This window comes from Gadus morhua, chromosome 4 (genome assembly GCF_902167405.1).
Source record: "Gadus morhua chromosome 4, gadMor3.0, whole genome shotgun sequence".
In the NCBI taxonomy this organism is placed as follows: Eukaryota; Metazoa; Chordata; class Actinopteri; order Gadiformes; family Gadidae; genus Gadus; species Gadus morhua.
Genome location: NC_044051.1, coordinates 23971060 through 23989681, shown reverse-complemented (window position 1 = coordinate 23989681; position 18622 = coordinate 23971060). Strand labels below are relative to the sequence as shown.

General features: G+C 45.1%; 2 protein-coding genes across 2 annotated transcripts in view; one reads left to right on the top strand and one right to left on the bottom strand.

Moving 5' to 3' along the window:
* Positions 1–18622, bottom strand: part of LOC115541697 (inactive dipeptidyl peptidase 10-like) — a 254281-nt gene that overhangs the window by 100525 nt on the left and 135134 nt on the right. Inside the window, exons 16-17 of the mRNA XM_030353542.1 lie at positions 12448–12566; positions 2454–2501 (exon numbers count right to left, since the gene is read on the bottom strand). Coding sequence (XP_030209402.1) covers positions 2454–2501; positions 12448–12566 — 167 coding nt within the window. The remainder of the gene's footprint in view (positions 1–2453; positions 2502–12447; positions 12567–18622) is intronic.
* LOC115541642 (uncharacterized) lies at positions 3933–6860 on the top strand. Its single transcript, XM_030353463.1, has 8 exons — positions 3933–4400; positions 4564–4786; positions 4886–5012; positions 5313–5611; positions 5768–5858; positions 6081–6197; positions 6280–6355; positions 6431–6860. Exons 1-8 carry the CDS (start codon positions 4073–4075, stop codon positions 6724–6726), a joined length of 1557 nt encoding a protein of 518 aa, XP_030209323.1. The 5' UTR covers positions 3933–4072; the 3' UTR covers positions 6727–6860.

Genomic DNA, 18622 nt, shown 5'->3' with positions numbered 1-18622 from the left:
TAAACACAGCTTTCAAATGAATAACTCTTAGGGCCCGTTTCCACCAAAAGCCTTTTTAAAAGGTGGAGCGCTCCGTGTACTGCTCTCAACGCGTTTGTGCGCGCCGCTCAAAAAAGGCGCACGGAGCGTTTTTCGTTTACGTCATTAATACACATCATCGCTTGTATCCATAGATATACAGCTTCTATCTGTTGGCTCCATCATCTGGCATCTGACACCTGAACTGGTTGCTCCTACAATTTTATTAGAAAATGAACGCAAGATTTAGCGCTTCTTGCCGTGGCAGCGGAGGTTGCGGACGATCCCCTGCGCCTGTCGTGGTTGCCCGGAGGAGAGTGTGGGTCCACAGCAGTAATCGTGGCAGGAGGCAGTACGGGGAATACCACCTTTAACGTGAGGTCGTACAGGACCGGACACTCACTCACAGCTGTTATTAAACTTTCGTCCGACATGTTTCAGTTTGTTTTCAGTTTGTGTTCTGTTGATCCTTTTAGCCTTGCCTCCTCCTCGATTTTGATTGGTCGTTCGAAAAAAGCGCCGATGACGTGGAGCGCTTTTCTTCAAAAGTTCAACTGTTTTCAACTGGGGCGCGCGTCTAAAAGCGTGAGGCGCGCTCCGCGCGCCTCACGCGCTCCGCGCGCCATAGAGAATGACCGACCCGGGCGGCTTTTTAAAAGGCGCGCCATAGAGAATGCATTGCAGACAGGCGCTCCGCCTTTTAAAAAGGCTTTTGGTGGACACGGCCCCTTAGAGAGCATCAATTAAACACTGGTGTGATCAATTCAAAACACTTCCATCAAAATACTATTAACATATGTTTTGGCCTTATGAGGCCATGTTACATATTCCAATGTATAAAATTGTTTAGAAATAGCTTTCTTTTTAAAAGTTGCAATTATGTGGTACATAAAGTATAAAGACTGTTGCCATATTGTAATACAATACTGTGAATATATCATATAAATATTGCATTGACACAATCGTATCAGAATAGGATACAATGCATATGTGTCTATCCAATGAGCTCCAATGGGCTAAACTCACAATGTTCTAAGAGTCATTCTGTACACCTATAGTTGATGCTGCAACATTGTTCTGACAATACACCAATGTTACCTATTTTGGTAAATTACAGTACAGTAATTGCACTGATAAGTCAAATGAAAAACACTACAGTAAGAAAATGTTAAGACTATCTTTCGGGGATGTAGGCTTTACTGTAATATAGTAAAATGTTCAGCTGAGCTGACTGCATAAAAAGCTTTTCGTAGGCCAAGAAAAAATAAAAATAAGAATATAAATGAGGTGAAACAGATCTACATGTACATCAGTATGTATCCCACCCCCAATCCTGAATATGACAAATGACCATATCTATGACATAGTAGAGCTCACAAAGTCTTCTTTTATGCTCTGACACATGATTTAAAGGTTGGGTATGGGATTTGCGAAATGCCAGCAGATTTTGAAAACACACAACTCAAATGTTCCTACCCCCTCTCCTTCAACGCTGACTCTGACTCCACCCATTCCAAGTACATGGACGCGCAATCATGCACGAGCGAACAGATGCGCGAGAGCGAGTCATTTGCTAGTTAGCTAGCTCCAGTAGCTACCGCAGGATAACAAAAAACAGAAGCTTGCTCTGGGTCACGAGGTTTGAGTATGTGCATGAAGGGGTCGCGCACGGGGGAGGGGGAGTGCAGTACGACCGTTTGATTGACGTACTTACTGTCCAATGCAACTCGGTGGCTCTGGAAATCATTGGCTGGAGTTTTTCGAGCCCTGCCTGTTCCACAGATGATTGACTTGTTTAATTTTTATGTCAGTACTTCTAACTCAGTGGCTGTAAGTGGGTTATGATAAGGATTTCAAGTAATTTTGCAAAAATGGCCAAAAAAGCGAATTCCATACCCAACCTTTAAGTGTTTTGCCAGTTGTGTTTGAACAGGTGAGAAGTGAGTTAGAGTTATTGGTAATTAGCTGTTGCGTTTTGAAGGCCAGTGTAATCCAGGTGAACCAAGTGTGCTAAATGATGAAATTTGTGATTAGAGTTTAGCAAAAATGTGAAAACAGTGGAATTGTGCTTAGAGTTTAGCAGTCTGGAATCTTGTAGTTGATACATGAGCTTCAAGTTTTCAGAATTGTGTGCATGGTTCCATTTTTTGTGTGTATACAATCGAGAAAACTGTAAGGGGCGTTCTCGGTGGGCGCCATTAATCCCCCTAGCTCGGATTTGTGAACAATCAATGTTTTGATTTTCGTTGTGATTCAGTTATTTTCTCTAATTTAGAATATTTGTTACTATTAGGTATTTTAAAGAGTCCTTGAGCAAGCCCTAATGTTGTCCATCTCTAACCGACGGGTTCTTGTAACTTTGGCCTTAACTTGTGTCCTCCAGAACAGTACATTGTGAACAGTACTAATGCTAGAAGTTAAGTCTTTTATCTTACAGGGGACGTCAGCGAAGATCAGCAGCAGAAGCGAAGGAACTCCAGGACCTTTAGAGGAATACATAAACGCAGGCGTTGTTATGTAATTTAAGCACATAAGCTACCCCCACATGGCCACAATGAAGCAGGATCATTATCGAACACATAAGCTGCATTACCCCCAATTAGCTACAAGGAAGCAGGACTGAACACATAAGCTGCAATTACTATACATAGCCATAAGGGGAGCAGGACCATACATACAAGCTGCAATATCTACTCCAGCCACAGAAGGCAGCAAATTTAAGACAGACGAGGAAGCTGGAGCCAATATGTCACATAGGCCACGCCTACTTGATACAAATGCAGAGCGGGAGCCAGATGAGGTCAGAAACATATGGCAGCCCCGTGGCTAGATAGATCAAGCCCCCAGGATCAGTGCATACTTCCGCAATCCACCAGTGCTCAGCGGCCAAGCCTGGTATTGCAGCTGTTTAAAGGGCATGGTGCAGGTTTCTATTTTCTTCTTTTCTGGCAATTTTCTAGTTGGTAATAAACATTTAAACAATTATCCATTGTATTTGATGTTGTAGGGTATCACAAAATATAAATATTAGGAAAAGTAGGTGATATATTAGTGGTTATTAGCCACAGGTTAGCGATGATTCTTATTTCTCCCACAATGCATTGCATGACGTCACGTAAGGTACTGCGCTTTTGGACGACAGCCGAAGCCGCTAGTGAGAGAGAGTGACAGTGTCAGATTATATTAGTAAATACATAAATAGAGATAGCCTAGATATAGATAGATAGATAGATAGATAGATAGATAGATAGATAGATAGATAGATAGATAGATAGATAGATAGAATAACATCGATAGATAGATAGATAGATAGATAGATAGATAGATAGATAGATAGATAGATAGATAGAATAGCATAACATCGATAGATAGTGAGGGATAGCATAGCATAGCATAACATATATATATATAGAGAGAGAGAGAGAGAGAGAGAGAGAGAGAGAGAGAGAGAGAGAGAGAGAGAGAGAGAGAGAGAGAGAGAGAGAGTAGATATACAAGTAGATAACATGGTTTTCTACTGTATTTGTGGCGGGTGCAACAACTCCAGCAAAAGTGGACATAGGGTCCATTGCTTCCCCAAGGACAAAGGGATTCTCCGAAGCTGGGTGCAATTTGTCAAGTTTAGGCGGGCAGATTTTTCAGCTAGCTCTGTTACCGCGTACTCCAGAATATGCAGCGCGCATTTCAAGGAGGAGGATTACCACTCAGGGGATGCCAAGATGGTCTCACTTGGTTTAAAGAGTAAGAGGACGGCGAAGTTAATTCCTAACGCCGTGCCGTCTGTGCATGCAAACCACTCTGCCTGCCCTGTCCCGAGGTCGAGAGACACCGTCTGCCGCAAGCGAGAGATTGCCACGGTAAGCATCATGCTATAGCTGCTAATTACAAGCTGCGCGTTAGCTAGCTGTGTATTTTGCATACCGTGTTCCCTTTGACACAGCCTCATCTACAAGCATGATCAGTCTGACATTAGAAGAGCATATTTCGTGATTCACGAATATGAGCCAAAACAAAATTGCCCTGAAGTAAATGTCCATATCGTCATGAAAGCTTCATGGCTAGTGTTTGGATCAGTGATCGTCAACATCAAGCGGCTTTCACAACAGTGTGTTTGCGTTTTGTGTTAGTGCTAGACTGCTACGGTTCTCTTTCACATATACTGTATTTGACCGTGACCTTTTATATACTTATATATACTATACTTTATACTAATATACTTTTTTATATTTGTTTTCGCAAGATGTTGACAGACGCCTCACAGCAGGAGACCGTGGCCAGTGTAGACACTGTGGAGAGTGTCGATACTGGGGATCAGCCCTTGCCCTCCTCCACTTCTGACGCTGGGACACAATGCTTTTTGAAGCCCCCCCGATGGTCTCACGGTAAATCTTTGGTATTTTAAGGGGTAGATATTATGTCTAAAACATTGCAAGTAGGACATTTCCATACACATTGATGAAATGAATACATAGCCTACACCAAAACATAGCCGCCGATTTGCCATGATTGTCATATGTTTGGGTATGTTTACTGCCTCTGCCACAGCTGTGCAGGTTAACCTGAAGCCCAAGATGGTTAGCGTGGGCACACAGACTTCAATCAGCCCACAAACCTCCACTCCCCTCGCTAGTCCTGAACAGACAGTTGACGACGACGATGATGATAATGCCACTGTCATCAGTGACTTGTCGTGGGTGCCCGAAGAGCCGATGGATGAGGAGGAATTGTTTGATGAGGAGCCACCTTACACGTGTGACCCCCACCACAAGTGAGATAATCTAAAACCAACATAGACCATATTGAATGCTCAATGCTTTGTTAGTTTGAATGACACCGCCCCCCTCCCCCTCATTTTTTGTTGTTGTAGTTGCATTGACAAATTCATTGTTTGCCAAGAGGAGCTGATGGGCCTTTTTGCCATCTGTCCGGCCTGTTGTGAGAGGTCGGATAGTAGCATCGTGCAGCAGGAAGGAACTTTTGTTAAGATCAAGCAGGTACAGTTTTGTTTATGCAGTTTTGTTTACGTGGCCATCTGATTAGAAAATCTGAATATCTAATTACAATCTGATAGCTCTGACTGTCTTGCCAGTTAATTTACAATGTATGTACCAGGCTGGCTTAAGTCTGCTGGTTTGTGATGCCATCATATTTGAGTGTTATACTGTATTGGTCATGTGTGTTTCATTGAAAACATGAAACCTTTGACCAGTAATGTACAGTACTTACTCTATATTGAATCCTGATATACTGTTGATTACGGTACAATGTTTTATTTTATTTTCTTACATATCTAGGTCTGTGCATCATGTGGCTACCACCGTTTCTGGCAAAACCAGCCAATGCTCCACAGGAACATGCCAACCTGCAACCTCCTGTTAAGTGGGGCCATTCATTTTACTGGATGTTTGGCCACACAGACACTAAGAATGTTGACCCTGTTTGGCCTGCAGTGCATCAGTGCCAGCAGTTTCTTTCGCCATCAGCGCCGCTACACCATCCCTGTAATCGTTCAGGCCTGGCAGAATGATCAAGCCAAGAATTTTAGTGACCTACGGGCAATGGATGGCGGGCTAGTTCTTGCTGGTGACTGCAGGTAAACCAGTGTGAGAGCTAGACCAGTTCCACGTTTTGATTTTGTTATTTGTTATCATGTAGGGTGGCTTTAGTTGGCATTTGCAGTTGACATGGTGGATTGTCTTTACAGACCATGGTTTTAAAAACTTGAAACATAAATTGTAATTAATTCCAGGTCAGATTCTCCTGGGCACTGCGCAAAGTATGGGTCATACTCTCTGATAGAGGACAGAGTGAACAAGGTGGTGGATGTTCAGCTTGTTCAGGTAAACCTGATGTTATTAGACAAAGAAATGAACTCTGCAATTTGGTAAAAGGATTGTATCTTAATATAACATCTTTCCACTACAACCATGCATAGAGCTTTATTGTGTATTGCCTAACTAGAGTAGTGTATCATAATGCCTGGTCCAGCAACGCTTCGGTTCATTAACGCCTCCTTCAACACCACCAGCATTCTACACTTACACTGTTATGTCATGTTGCAGAGCTCAGAGGTCCCCAACAGCTCATGGTGTGAGCTTGAAGGCCTCAAGCGCAGTGTTGGCCTGCTGAGGGGAAACGACCTGCATTTGGCAACGCTGATCAGGGACCGACATCGCCAGGTATTTACAATAAAAATGCAGTATAGAATGTAAATATCTGAATTGCACTGAAGCTGGATGTTTGTGGTTTTTTTCTCCTTAGGTTGCCAAATGGGTGAGAGAGGAGCTGATCCCTGAAGGGACACAGCATTATTTTGACGTGTGGCACATTGCCAAAAGTATGTATCCATTGTTGGAACCTTGAAGCAGTTTTTGTTAGTGCATATCAATTAATACCATTTGTTCTAAAACAGGTCTGGGGAAGGCATTGGATGCAGCATCCAAAGAGTGTGACCAACTACAGTTGTGGAGGCCAGCTATAGTGAATCACCTCTATTGGACTGCAGCCTCAACCCCAGATGGCAACCCAGCGGTCATGGAGGCCAAATGGAGAAGTTTAGTGAACCACATCCAGGACATCCATGACCATGACACCCCTGCCTTCTCCAGTTGTGCCCATGGCCCTCTAGACAAAGATCAGCGCAACAAAGAGTGGCTGGACCCAGGTACAGTACTGGTATTATGCACGCTATACATAGTTTTGTTTTAGTTGCTGTCTTTGAGTAATTGTCTGGATGCTTTGACATGTGACCTTTGTGATGAAATTATTTTTTCATTCCCTGGCAATCTCATAACATTCTGTTTACTGTTTATGTTTGCTATAATTCATATGCAGGACAATTTCATGTGTTTCCATTTCAAAAAGGAATTCTGTCTGTCCATCTTCCTGTCTATTTGTACGTTTTCCGTCTGTGTGTCTGTCTGCCTCCCTGCCTACCTGTCTTGGTCTTTTCAGGCTCATTGGCAGCAGTCAACAGATTCCTAAGGAGGAGGCCATCAGCCTCTACCTAGCCCGGCAGTCACGCTTCAAGAAAACCTAATTTCACATTATTTTTTTCCACGCACAAGTCCAATGATTTAGTTGTTATTTGCATGAAATTTCTTTGTATGTAATTCAAAATAATTTGGTAATCATTTTACCTGTGCCTTGTCAACCTCTGTGTGCGGTGTTGTCTGGGCTCACTGTGTGTCTGCTTGATGTGCTTTTGCATGTATCACTGCATGAAATAGTGTGTGTGTGTGTGTGTGTGTGAGAGAAAGAGAACCATCAACTGTCCCTCGGGTATGACTACACTATTGCAGAATTAATTAGAATTAGAATTAAACATTGCGGGTCTAGCCCTTCATCAGTGTTCCTTGTATGTTTTGTGCCTAACCATTTTTTTATATAGATTTAATTCCAACCTGTGTCTTTGTTCAGTAACCATTACAAGCAATGCCAATCAACTTTTTTTTATCCAAAATGCATGTGTTCTGTGTACTTTATAACATTTTAAGGGCAATTGAATGATCACAACAGAATAAGCATAACTATTATTTTTATTCATTTTCATCCAAACAAGGCCATTGAAAGCCCTGATAGGTCTGGTCACCATTCTGGAATTGCTGTCTGATGGTTGAAACCACACAAGAGGGTAGAGGCTTCCTTATACTCCTCCCTAAAACGCCATAAGCCCAGCGTATAGCTTGCCTGTACGCAGTGTACCGGTATTGCCTAGGGATAAGTAGGAAAGATTCTTAAGTTTAAAACTGTAAGTAGGTTGGAAACGTCATTTTAAGCCTGTTTCTTATGCATGTTTATTGTGTATGCAACACATCTCCTGTCACCTATAACTGTTGGTTCAAATGACTCAGTGTAAAAAGATTTGTAAAGTAAACATAAACCATGAACATACTCGTGCGTGCTGGCTTGAAGGGGACCATGATCCTGCCTGAAGTGTGTGTATGCTATTTTTAGCACAAACGGATTCAGGCAGCATGCCTCAAATCCAGGATGCTGCGTTAGGCACGTTACATCTGCTGGCCGCGGGGTGAGCTCCTCGACCAGCGACCAAAACGCGCTCACCTCCCTACAACACAAGCTCTCCACCACAGTTTCCATGGGACGACACCGCCCACACAGACACCTGCCAAACACAGCGACACAGACACGCTTACTGCTCTCTCCCGGTAAGCGGTACCCTGACAGTTTCAATGACAATCAATCACGAGGAAAACGAGTTAGCACTATCAAAAATAATCACACTGAAGACATAACCAGCCTACTCGGCGTCGGCTACGTTTGCAAACAACATTTTCACCGGAGAAAGGTAAAAGCTTAGAATAAACACTAGGGGTTCACAGGTGGGACTGTTAAGCTAGCCCATATTTAGAATAAATAGAAGGCATAATATGCCTTCTATTTCTGGATCTTCTGACTAAGTTTAGGGTACTTATCTGAGCCAATGACATAATCACTGTCACTAGATATAAAGAAAACGTTGACTTTCATTCGATGCTATTCACTGACAGTAAAAGAAAATAAGTTATTGTATGCACTGCTGTTCATAGACTACTAGCTCCAGCGCTCCTTGCTGCGTTTCTAAATGGTAGCAACTCACCAGGACACTTCACCAACTCTCCACTCATTCTCCTCTGACCATGCATTTATTTGTCTTTGACGGCCATCGGCTCTCGGGATTTCCTCATTTCCCCTCATACGCCTAACCGGTTCGAAATTATATGGCTGTGGGCCATCATAAATGTTGACAGTGGGTCTTGCTACCGCTTCCTCATCCCCGTCCGCCATAATGCTAGTTCTAATGCGTCTACCTTACGTGACGTCATCGCCAAATTGCGTAAAAAATAACCGTTACTAACCAAAAACGACAAAAACTGGACTTTAACACCATTTTGGAGACATTTCTAACTTTCTATACATATTTTGAGTGCTTTATGTACCCATTAATCATAACTTCCGGTTAACCTGCACCATGGGCTTTAAGCGGGCTGTGGACGGGTCCCTCGATTCAAGGGACCCAGAAGTAGATGTCTCCGTTCACTCCAATACAAGTGGGGAACAGGAATGTGTCTCCGCAAAAAATGTCTGGATATCAATCAAAGGCTCATAATTATCTTTATGCCATGTCCTAAAAACAATTACTTTTTTTCTTTTCAAAACGCCACCTCAAGCGTTTTATTAGCCGTTCTCTCTGATTATTTTTTGCTGAAGGAGGGGTGTGCAGCTGAAAGGAGTCGTAGTGAAACAAATGTTGTTTCGACCTGGCATCCGAGAGGGCCTAGATCAGTGCTCCGTTAACGTGTCCGATTTTTAGACTGGTTCAGCTGCTGCTCAATAACTCTCACGGTCCTCTGCTTGCGATCATTGTGATTCACCATATATTGATCAATTTATTCAAAAGATCCAAAGACAAAGAACAGGTGCATTACGGTATCATTTTATATTATTGTTGATAGTCTAATTAACATTTCAGCGTTGGTATTACATTTTTAATTTGCTTGTTTAGCTACCTATGTATGACAGTTAACAATGTTGGTGTATTACAATTATTTATGTGTGTAGGCCACTCCAACTTCGTTGCTGGTTGAAATCTAACCATTTATTTGTACATAAGTTATTGATTGCATTTCTCGGAGATAGTAAGTTGGAAGGAATCTGTTTCTTAAGCAGTGTGACACTTGGAGCTTGCATAACGGAGCACAAGGCATAGTTAAACAGTGCATTTATTTTTGAACAGCACATCTAGGGATGGATGCACCTTGACGTGGTGAGTGGGCTTTAAACTATGACGTAGTTTTATTTTTTTTGTTTGTTATTGATTGTTTGTCACAGTCTATCTTATTAATGATACAAAGCCTTAACTAAACCCCTTCTCTTCTGTTTGCAGAAACTGGGAACTTCAGAGTATATTTTATCGTAAGTTAGAAAATCTTTGTTTCCTCATCAGATCCCGGTCCATCATGCTCCTGTACTTGTCTGGCGTGCCACCATCATGCCTATGCATCACCTCTCAGCGCCCTATCCAGCTGCATCTTATTCCGTTACTCCAGCTCTTTCATATACTGTAAGTGACAAACACACTCCACCCAAGTGTTTTTAATATTTTATTAATTATGCATGTAAGGGGTGCTTAAGTGGCCTGAAAGGTGCCCATCAATAAAATGCTTTTTATTAATATAACATTATGGCTCCATGAAAAGCAAAGTACACCTGCCATTTACAGTTATCATTTATACTATCCTAGACATCTTTAATCGTATTTACATAGGCCTACAGTAGGCCTGATTTCCTCTGAATGTTTAAATAAAAAAATTCCCTGTCCATGTCAGATCCCTGTCCATCATACTCCTGTTGTTGTCTTCCTGCAAACCTGACTGCCTCCTCCATCGATTGCGGCCACAGCCCTCTCCCTGTACCATATTTCATGTTGAATACATTTCAGGATCAAGTTTGAGATTCAGTTTCAGTATTACTTGTTTTTGAAACCTGACGTGGGGCTGGCACCGCCACCATCATATCTGTCTTATTCATTGCACCCACACATAATAGGTCCATGATACCATGTGGGGTCATTTCGGACTCCTTTGCTTCCTAACACCTTGTGAGTTCCCTGGGTACACCAGCTGATGGGTCTGTGTATATATTGGGCATTTGATTCTCGTTTCAGAATCAGAAATATATATTAAAAAAGTGTGCTACGAGTGCTAATTATTATTTCTGTTTTAACATTCAAAAAGGTGCTTTTCTTATAAAGTCAAAAAGGGGCAAACCAATCTAAAATAATAATTGTTAAACTGTTACGTATTTTAAGAACATGAGCTGCCTCCACATAGCCTCTAGGAAGCAGATTCAAACACACAAGTTGTATTACCCTCACTTAACCACTAGGAAGCAGGACCAAACATATAAGCCGTAAATACTAGGGGAGCAAGACCTTATTGAAGGCTGCTCCATCCACAGACAGCATCACCTTTAGTTAGGTGAAGAAGCCGAAGCCATTACGTCACCCCGGCCACGCCCACTACATAGGACACGCCCACTTGACGTCCTCTAGCGGGCGATGCAAAGGAAACAGCCCAGAAACTCTTGGCAGCCCATACGATAGGGTTAATATAGCTTTGGTCAGCTGGGAGTCGCTCAGCACGTGCAAAGACACGCTTCAACCTCCTTTTGCTCCATAGTATTAGTTTACCATACCGAAATACTTTACCAAATAAAGTAACTGTTAAAAGCTATCTCTGGATTTGATGACTTTCCTTGAAGAACTTCTGCAACAAAACATATAGAGAATCATCGGGGGATTAGTAACCTGTATTTCCATGGTCGGTAAACAATGCGACTGCGATCGCTCAGACCTCTCGCTTATGATGCTACAATGCTAACAATGCTAAAAAACAAGAATATTTCTGCATCCGGTACGTCATGAAGTAGGGCGTGGCTATGGACCCATGATGCAGAAGCATATCTCTCCTTGATGTTGCCCTGCGCCATTGAGCAGTTTACATAGGAATGAATAGGCGCCATTTTGAAATCCGTTGTCCATTTTGTAATATGTCCATAAGATAGATAGGCCTGCGTTATGTCGCTCCACGCGCGTGTTAAATACAATTCCCCTCCTTTTGCTTCATAATTACCATGCCGAAATACTTTAACATCGAAGGCTATATGTTATACAGTATTCATATATATGTATTAGCGCAGTCAAGCGATTAAAATATTTAATCGCGATTAATTGCATTAATGCCATAGTTAACTCACGATTAATCGCAATCTTTTTTCTATGCTAAATATCCCTTGATTTCTTTGTCCCATTAATTTTTCTCATTTGAATGCTCTTATCAACATGGAGAAGTGCATCGGCTTTCCTTGTGCAAATGGTTTTTTATTGATAACAATATTGGCATAAACTGATCAAAACTGGACGATACAAAAAAAAAGCCTATCGTGCAATTAAACGATGAACATACAAACATACTGCCTTGAACATAGCAATACGGCTACTGCTTCTTTGTTTTGAGCCAAAGAAAAAAAAAATTGCGTTAATCGCGCGATAAAAAAACTAACGCCGTAAAGATTGGTTTGCGTTAACGCCGTTAATAACGCGTTTAACTGACAGCACTGATATATATATATATAAGTATTAACATCAACACCAAAAAAGTTCACATTAAGGAAAATTACAACAAATGAACGCACTGGGTGACACTGCAAGCACATACCGAAAGAGATGTTACATAGATGAAAGACATTGTAAAATATTTAACTAAAAACACACTTACAAACCTGGCTACTGTTAAATACAAAGTGCCCCTTTTACATCATAAAGAGTAGCCATACAACTAAAACCAAACTAAAAATTATTAGAATTGATCTAAACAGTGTTTGATGCGGCCTCTTGCTGCAAACGTGCAGCTTCCACCATTTTCTAACCTTTGCATCGTAGAATTGCATGCTGGGAGTCTGGGCTGACGTCAGCGTCAAAGAACGTGCAGCCCTGCCTTAGGCCGCAGGTCAGGCATCGCCTTGGAAACAAGCCCAGAGTTGACACACTGGAGGGAGAAGACGGGAATTGGGGAATTAGGGACAGAACTGAAATCTATTGATTTTGATAGATTTCAGCCAAAAACCTTTCTTGACTGCACTACATAACCCTTGTAAAATAGAGGTTTTATTCACTAAACTCTTTTTTTTTTAACAATATAATAATGGACATGAGAAATTTAACATTTCTTTTTTTTAAACAACATTTCACATTCGTATATAAAATATTACTCAAATTTGACACAATATTTTGACGCAAAAAAGGGTAATGAGCAAAAATACCTTCCCCCCCTCAAACCACCCTTCCCAGCTTGTCCCTTTAAGTCCAGATCTGCACAATAATGACTATTGTCCAAAGAAGGTTTACAGACGGATCATATACAGTTTAGTACAATATTTCAAAATAAGTAAGTATAAGAACAGTAAAGTAAACATTGGAAAATAGTAAAAAAAATATATATATATGGATATTGTGGCAACCCGGCCCCAACCCATTGGACCAGGCCGCCCAGGGGAAAGGTCTTGGACGGGAGATACCATTGTTTCCCACCAGTCGGCGACAGAGGGCTCATTTTAGGTCACACTGGTGAGCCTGATAAGAAGCACCTGCGGTGGAGGAGGAGGCCAATTAGGCAATGGATAAAAGGCTGTGGTTTTGGTCCCTTTAGGAAGAGAGTCCAGACGCACGAGCAAGCCTGGAGACGTCGGGAGAGTTGCACACGGGAGGCGTCTGCTACGGAGGAGTGGACCGCTGGATTCCTTCCTGAACCAGACTGCTTCCTTAACGCTCCGAGAGAACGCGGCCGCACCGGTGACGATCGAGAGCCAGAGACGACACATGGGACTCCCCCCTATACCCGAAGCAAGACCAGCCCAGCTACCGGGACCCTGAGCCCGAGACAGTACCGTGACTCGGAATCGGTTTTCTTTTCCTTTTTTGTTCCACGTAGGACACGGATCCTCGTGTCCTACTGAAGTCGCATGTATTGTGCATAAAAGCCTAATTTCTCGGTCTGAAACGGATGACAGTGTGGTAATTGTGGGAACGCAGAGACATTATTGGGACCAGATTGCCACATATGGTGGAGGATGCAGGCAATCTGACTCCGCTACGGACTACCCCCCACGACCAATGCCGAGCCCAGACGGAGCCGAAGCTGCGGCCGCCGCCCAGCGCCAACAGTGGGACCAAGCCCTAGCTGCCGCTACGCAGAGAGACACTCATGAGAGCCTCGCCCTTCTTCGGGAGGCCGTTCTGCACCTCGCCCAGCAGGCGACACGCGGATCACCCGCTTCCGCACCAACGAGCCAACTCACCAAACTTGGCCCAGATGATGACGTGGAGGCATACCTGGAGGTCTTTGAGAGGACGGCCAGACGGGAAGGCTGGCCGGAAGACCAGTGGGCCCACATCTTGTCACCCTTCCTCACCGGGCCAACCCAGCAGGCAAGCCAAGACCTCAAGCCGGAGCAGGACAGCCATTACACGACCTTGAAGCAAGCGATAATGGCATATTATGGGCATTGCCTCGCCGCCAGGGCTCAACGTTTCCATGACTGGAGATTTGATATCCGGGGCGTCGTCCAGTCCAAAATCCCCAGCTCGGAAGGTTGATCACAAGATGGCTCACGGGCGGGGAAGCACCCAGTGTTCTAGAACGCGTGCTCATAGACAATACCGTCCGTCAGTTACCACCAGAGGCCCGGAGAACCATCGGCAGCAACCATCCCGAGACGGTAGATGAGCTGGTGAGACAGCTGGAAAACTGGCAGGTGGCCCAGCAGCTGAGCTACAACGACCGGAACCCCACGCGACACGCCGAGCCACGTAGGGACCGACGGTGGAGTAGCGTCTCCCAGAGGACGACCCTGCCGAGGCCGCCGACCCCCTCCCAGGAAACCCTGAGAGGACCGACGGTGTTTCAGCTGTGGTCAGGTCAGGCACCTAGCCCATCAGTGCCCCGGAAATCAGGATGTGCCCATGCCCTCAGGCTTTGCCGCCGGGGGAAAGACCGGGCCGTGTCTCCAATCCACATGTAGAGAACCCAACGAGCTCAGGGCCCCTACACTCCTGGTACGGGTAAGGAGGAAAGACACCCAGGCTCTCCTGGATACAGGGAGCATCGTGACCCTCCTACGCCCAGACCTAGCCGGAGGTCAGCGGGGTGAACCTATGGAGGTCACCTGCGTACACGGGGACACCGCCACCTACGAGACATGTTACGTGGAAGTACAAACCCCCCGAGGGATGTACACGGCGTGAGCTGGGGTTGTACCACGCCTTCCTGTACCTGTAATAATCGGGAGAGACTGCCCCATCTTTCACAGGTTGTGGAAGCCCAAACCCGAGTATAGGCCACCGCGGAACACTTCACACCGGCAGGGAAGAGTCGGCCGACCCGCTTATGGGGCACGGGTGCCCCTCTCAATCCCGTCCGAATCATCCGCAGAGGAAGACGGGTCCGACGGAGATGACCCCATCCTACCGAGCACCCCAGCCCACTCGACGGGAGGGACCCTTGGGCAGGATCTAGGGAACCAGACCACAACACTCCGGAGACGCAGACAGCTACGGAACCGACAGGCCCGCCAAGAGAAACAGAGAGCTCACCCCTCACCGAGTTCTCGGATTTCTACCCGACAGGGCGATGGGGAACGGATCGGCCCGGGCAGTTCGCAAATGCTCAACTTCAGGACGACACCCTGAAGCATGCCTGGAGTCACATCCTCGCCCACAAAGGACAAGACAGGGAATCGGTGAGTCACCTGCCATTCCCTTAATTCAGCACCCGGGGAGGATTGTTGTACAGAGTGATCAAAAAAGGGGGAGTAGTAAGGGAACAGCTGGTGGTACCTGTCAGATCCGTCAATTCTACCACCCCCTAAATGGCGATGCTAGTGAAACCTGTATCCCGTAACGGTTGTAACAGGTTGGTGAGGAGATTCGCTCAGCCCCCAGCTACCTTGTATCAGACGCCTATCCCTCTTACCTCGGTGCCCTACCCCTGGGCATAACCCGTAGCCAGGAATGTGGCAGACCGATCACGTCTGTTATGATAGCTCTCCTCTGGGATCCGTGCACTTGGTGAATTTGCTGAGATGTTTTAGGAGTTTGGAATGACTAACTCCCGGGATACGTTTGATTTCTTTGTACTAGGTAACCTCTTAGATCCACGATGCCTATACTAGAACAGTTAGTTTGTTCACTGAAGCTCTAACCTACACTCCTCCGTAGCAGGTCCTTGGACTCTAAGAAATCGACCTTACTTGACATACCCCAACCTTACGTTAACAAGGTACTGTTTATGGCCCACTCTCATCTGTTGAGGAGCCCACTTGGGCATGGACAAAACCGGGAACGAGTCTTGGATAGGCTTTATTGGCAGGCCTGCCCCGAGTGTCGGCGTCGGCGTCTGGAAGAGACGGCGTACCTGGGATACCAGGTCGGACGGGGAAACGTCCGACCCCAGGAGAGTAAGGTCGCCGCCATCCGGAACTGGCCCCGCCCCACCATCAAAAAACCGGTGAAATCCTTTCTGGGTCTGGTAGGCTACTACCAGAGATTTATCCCTGGCTTCGCCACTCTGGCAAGTCCCCTCAATGACCTAACCAGGAAAGCACTACCAGACCGGATAACGTGGTCAGTGGTGGCAGAGAAGGCATTCGACGACCTTAAAAGAGCCCTATGCGCGGAGCCCGTCCTAGTAACCCCTGACTTTTCTCCGCCCCTAATAGTCCACACAGACGCATCCGAGGTGGAACTGGGAGCGGTTCTCTCTCAGATCCGGAGGGGAGAAGAGCACCCTGTAACCTACATTAGCTGGAAGCTCCTCTCGAACAAGAAGAATTATTCCACCGTGGAGAAGGAGGCCCTGGCTATCAAATGGGCCCTCGACAGGTTGAAATATGACCTCCTGGGCCGGGAGTTCACCCTCGTCACGGACCACGCACCACTTAAGTGGATGGCGAGCGCGAAGGACACAAACGCCCGGGTTACGAGGTGGTTCCTGGCCCTACAAGATTTTAGGTTCCAGGTGGACCACAGACCAGGACGGAACCACGCCAACCCTGACGCCTTGTCCCGCCGAGATGCTAGTCTCTGGTCGGAAGAAAACAACCCGAGGCTTCTTCCAGCGGTGGAGGAGTGTGGCAACCCGGCCCCAACCTATTGGACCGGGCCGCCCAGGGGAGAGGTCATGGACGGGAGATACCATCGATTCCCACCAGTCGGCGACAGAGGGCTCATTTTAGGTCGCACTGGTGAGCCTGATAAGAAGCACCTGCGGTGGAGGAGGAGGCCAATTAGGCAATGGATAAAAGGCTGTGGTTTTGGTCCCTTTAGGGAGAGAGTCCAGACGCACAAGCAAGCCTGGAGACGTCGGGAATGTTGCACACGGGAGGCGTCTGCTACGGAGGAGTGGACCGTTGGATTTAACCGGACTGCTTCCTTAACGCCCCGAGAGAACGCGGCCGCACCGGTGACGATCGAGAGCCAGAGGCGACACACGGGACTCCCCCCTAAACCCGAGGCAAGACCAGACCAGCTACTGGGACCCTGAACCGAGACAGTACCGTGACTCTCGGAGTCATCGGTTTTATTTTCCTTTTTTCTTTCCACGTAGGACACAGATCCTCGTGTCCTACTGAAGTCGCATGTATTGTGAATAAAAGCCAAATTTCTCAGTCTGAAACGGATGACAGTGTGGTAATTTTGGGAACGAAGAGACATTATTGGGACCAGATTGCCACAATATATATATATATATATATAAAGAATAAAATAAAATAACGGCAATTACATTTTAAATTAAAGGAGGGGGAGAGGGTGGGGGGTAGGGGGGTGCACTGCTTCCCTCTGATAATAGCCCAATAGTCATCATTATTTAATGGTATTTGCAAGCTCTCATGGGTATTCTAAAAAGGGGGCCCAAACCTTCCTACATTTTTGCAAGGAACCTTTAAAAGTATATCTGATCTTTTCAAGCTTCAGGAAATGCATAATATCCCTAATCCACCTAGTGAAGCCGGGGGGTGCTTGATCCTTCCAAGAGAGAAGGATCAAACGTCTTGCAATCAAGGAGGTGAATGCTATAAGGGAACGGTTTTCAGGGGTAAAACCAAATAGGGCACATACAGGGTTGGGGGTGATGAGTCTTTGAAGCATTTTAGAGTAGGCGCCAAAGATGCTGGCCCAGAATGTGTTAAGTTTGGTGCAAGACCAGAACATCTGAATATAGTCTGCTGGTTGACCTTTACAGAGACATGAGGGGTCAACATTAGGGAACATTTTCACCAGTCTTGACTTGGTCAAGTGTGCTCATAGAACTATTTTGAGTTGTATCACACTGTGCCTGGCGCAAGGAGAAGATGTATGTACTAAGTCAAGCACAGCCTTCCACTGATCATCTGTAAAATTCTCACCAAGATAGCTCTCCCAGTTCCTCCTAATATCCTGCAAAGATTGAGGGGAAATATTGGATATGCAGTTCTTAAGAACTGAAATAAGACCTTTACGCAAAGGGGATAATGAAAGGATATGTTCAACCATATTGCTGCTCGCTGGGAAATCTGGAAAGGAGGTAATACTTTTCTGGACAAAGTGTTTAATTTAGAGAAATCTAAATAAGTGGGACTTTGGTAAATTATATAATCGAGAAAGATGGGCAAAACACCCAAACACCGCACATAGATTAGAAATGGACTAAATGCAATTTGAGAACCAAGTTCCAAATGTAGAATCTGACAGAGAAGGTGGGAAGTTACAATTATTCTTTATGGGAGAATTCACCAAACTTAAAATGTCTTCTAAATTGTGACCAGACACTGACTGAGTGATAGACCATTTGGTTAGCGCAACATTGGCTTTGCAGAGGAGGTGATGGGGCACATAGTATCAAACCTAGACCAAATGAGCTAGAGGCACACTCCATTTGCACCCAGGCCTCACACCCAATGAGACGATCCCACCCAATCCAGAGTAGCATTGTCTTTATATTGCATGCCCAATAATAGTAAATAAATTAGATAGAGCTAGTCCAGCAAGCTTTTAAGGTCTTTGGAGGGC

Excerpts from the sequence above, each read along its gene's own strand:
- LOC115541642 (XM_030353463.1), top strand. The coding sequence starts at position 4,073 with ATGGCTAGTGTTTGGATCAGTGATCGTCAACATCAAGCGGCTTTCACA. Across the intron at positions 4,401-4,563 it reads GCCCCCCCGATGGTCTCACG|CTGTGCAGGTTAACCTGAAG; the intron begins GTAAATCTTTGG and ends CCTCTGCCACAG. Across the intron at positions 5,612-5,767 it reads GTTCTTGCTGGTGACTGCAG|GTCAGATTCTCCTGGGCACT; the intron begins GTAAACCAGTGT and ends AATTAATTCCAG.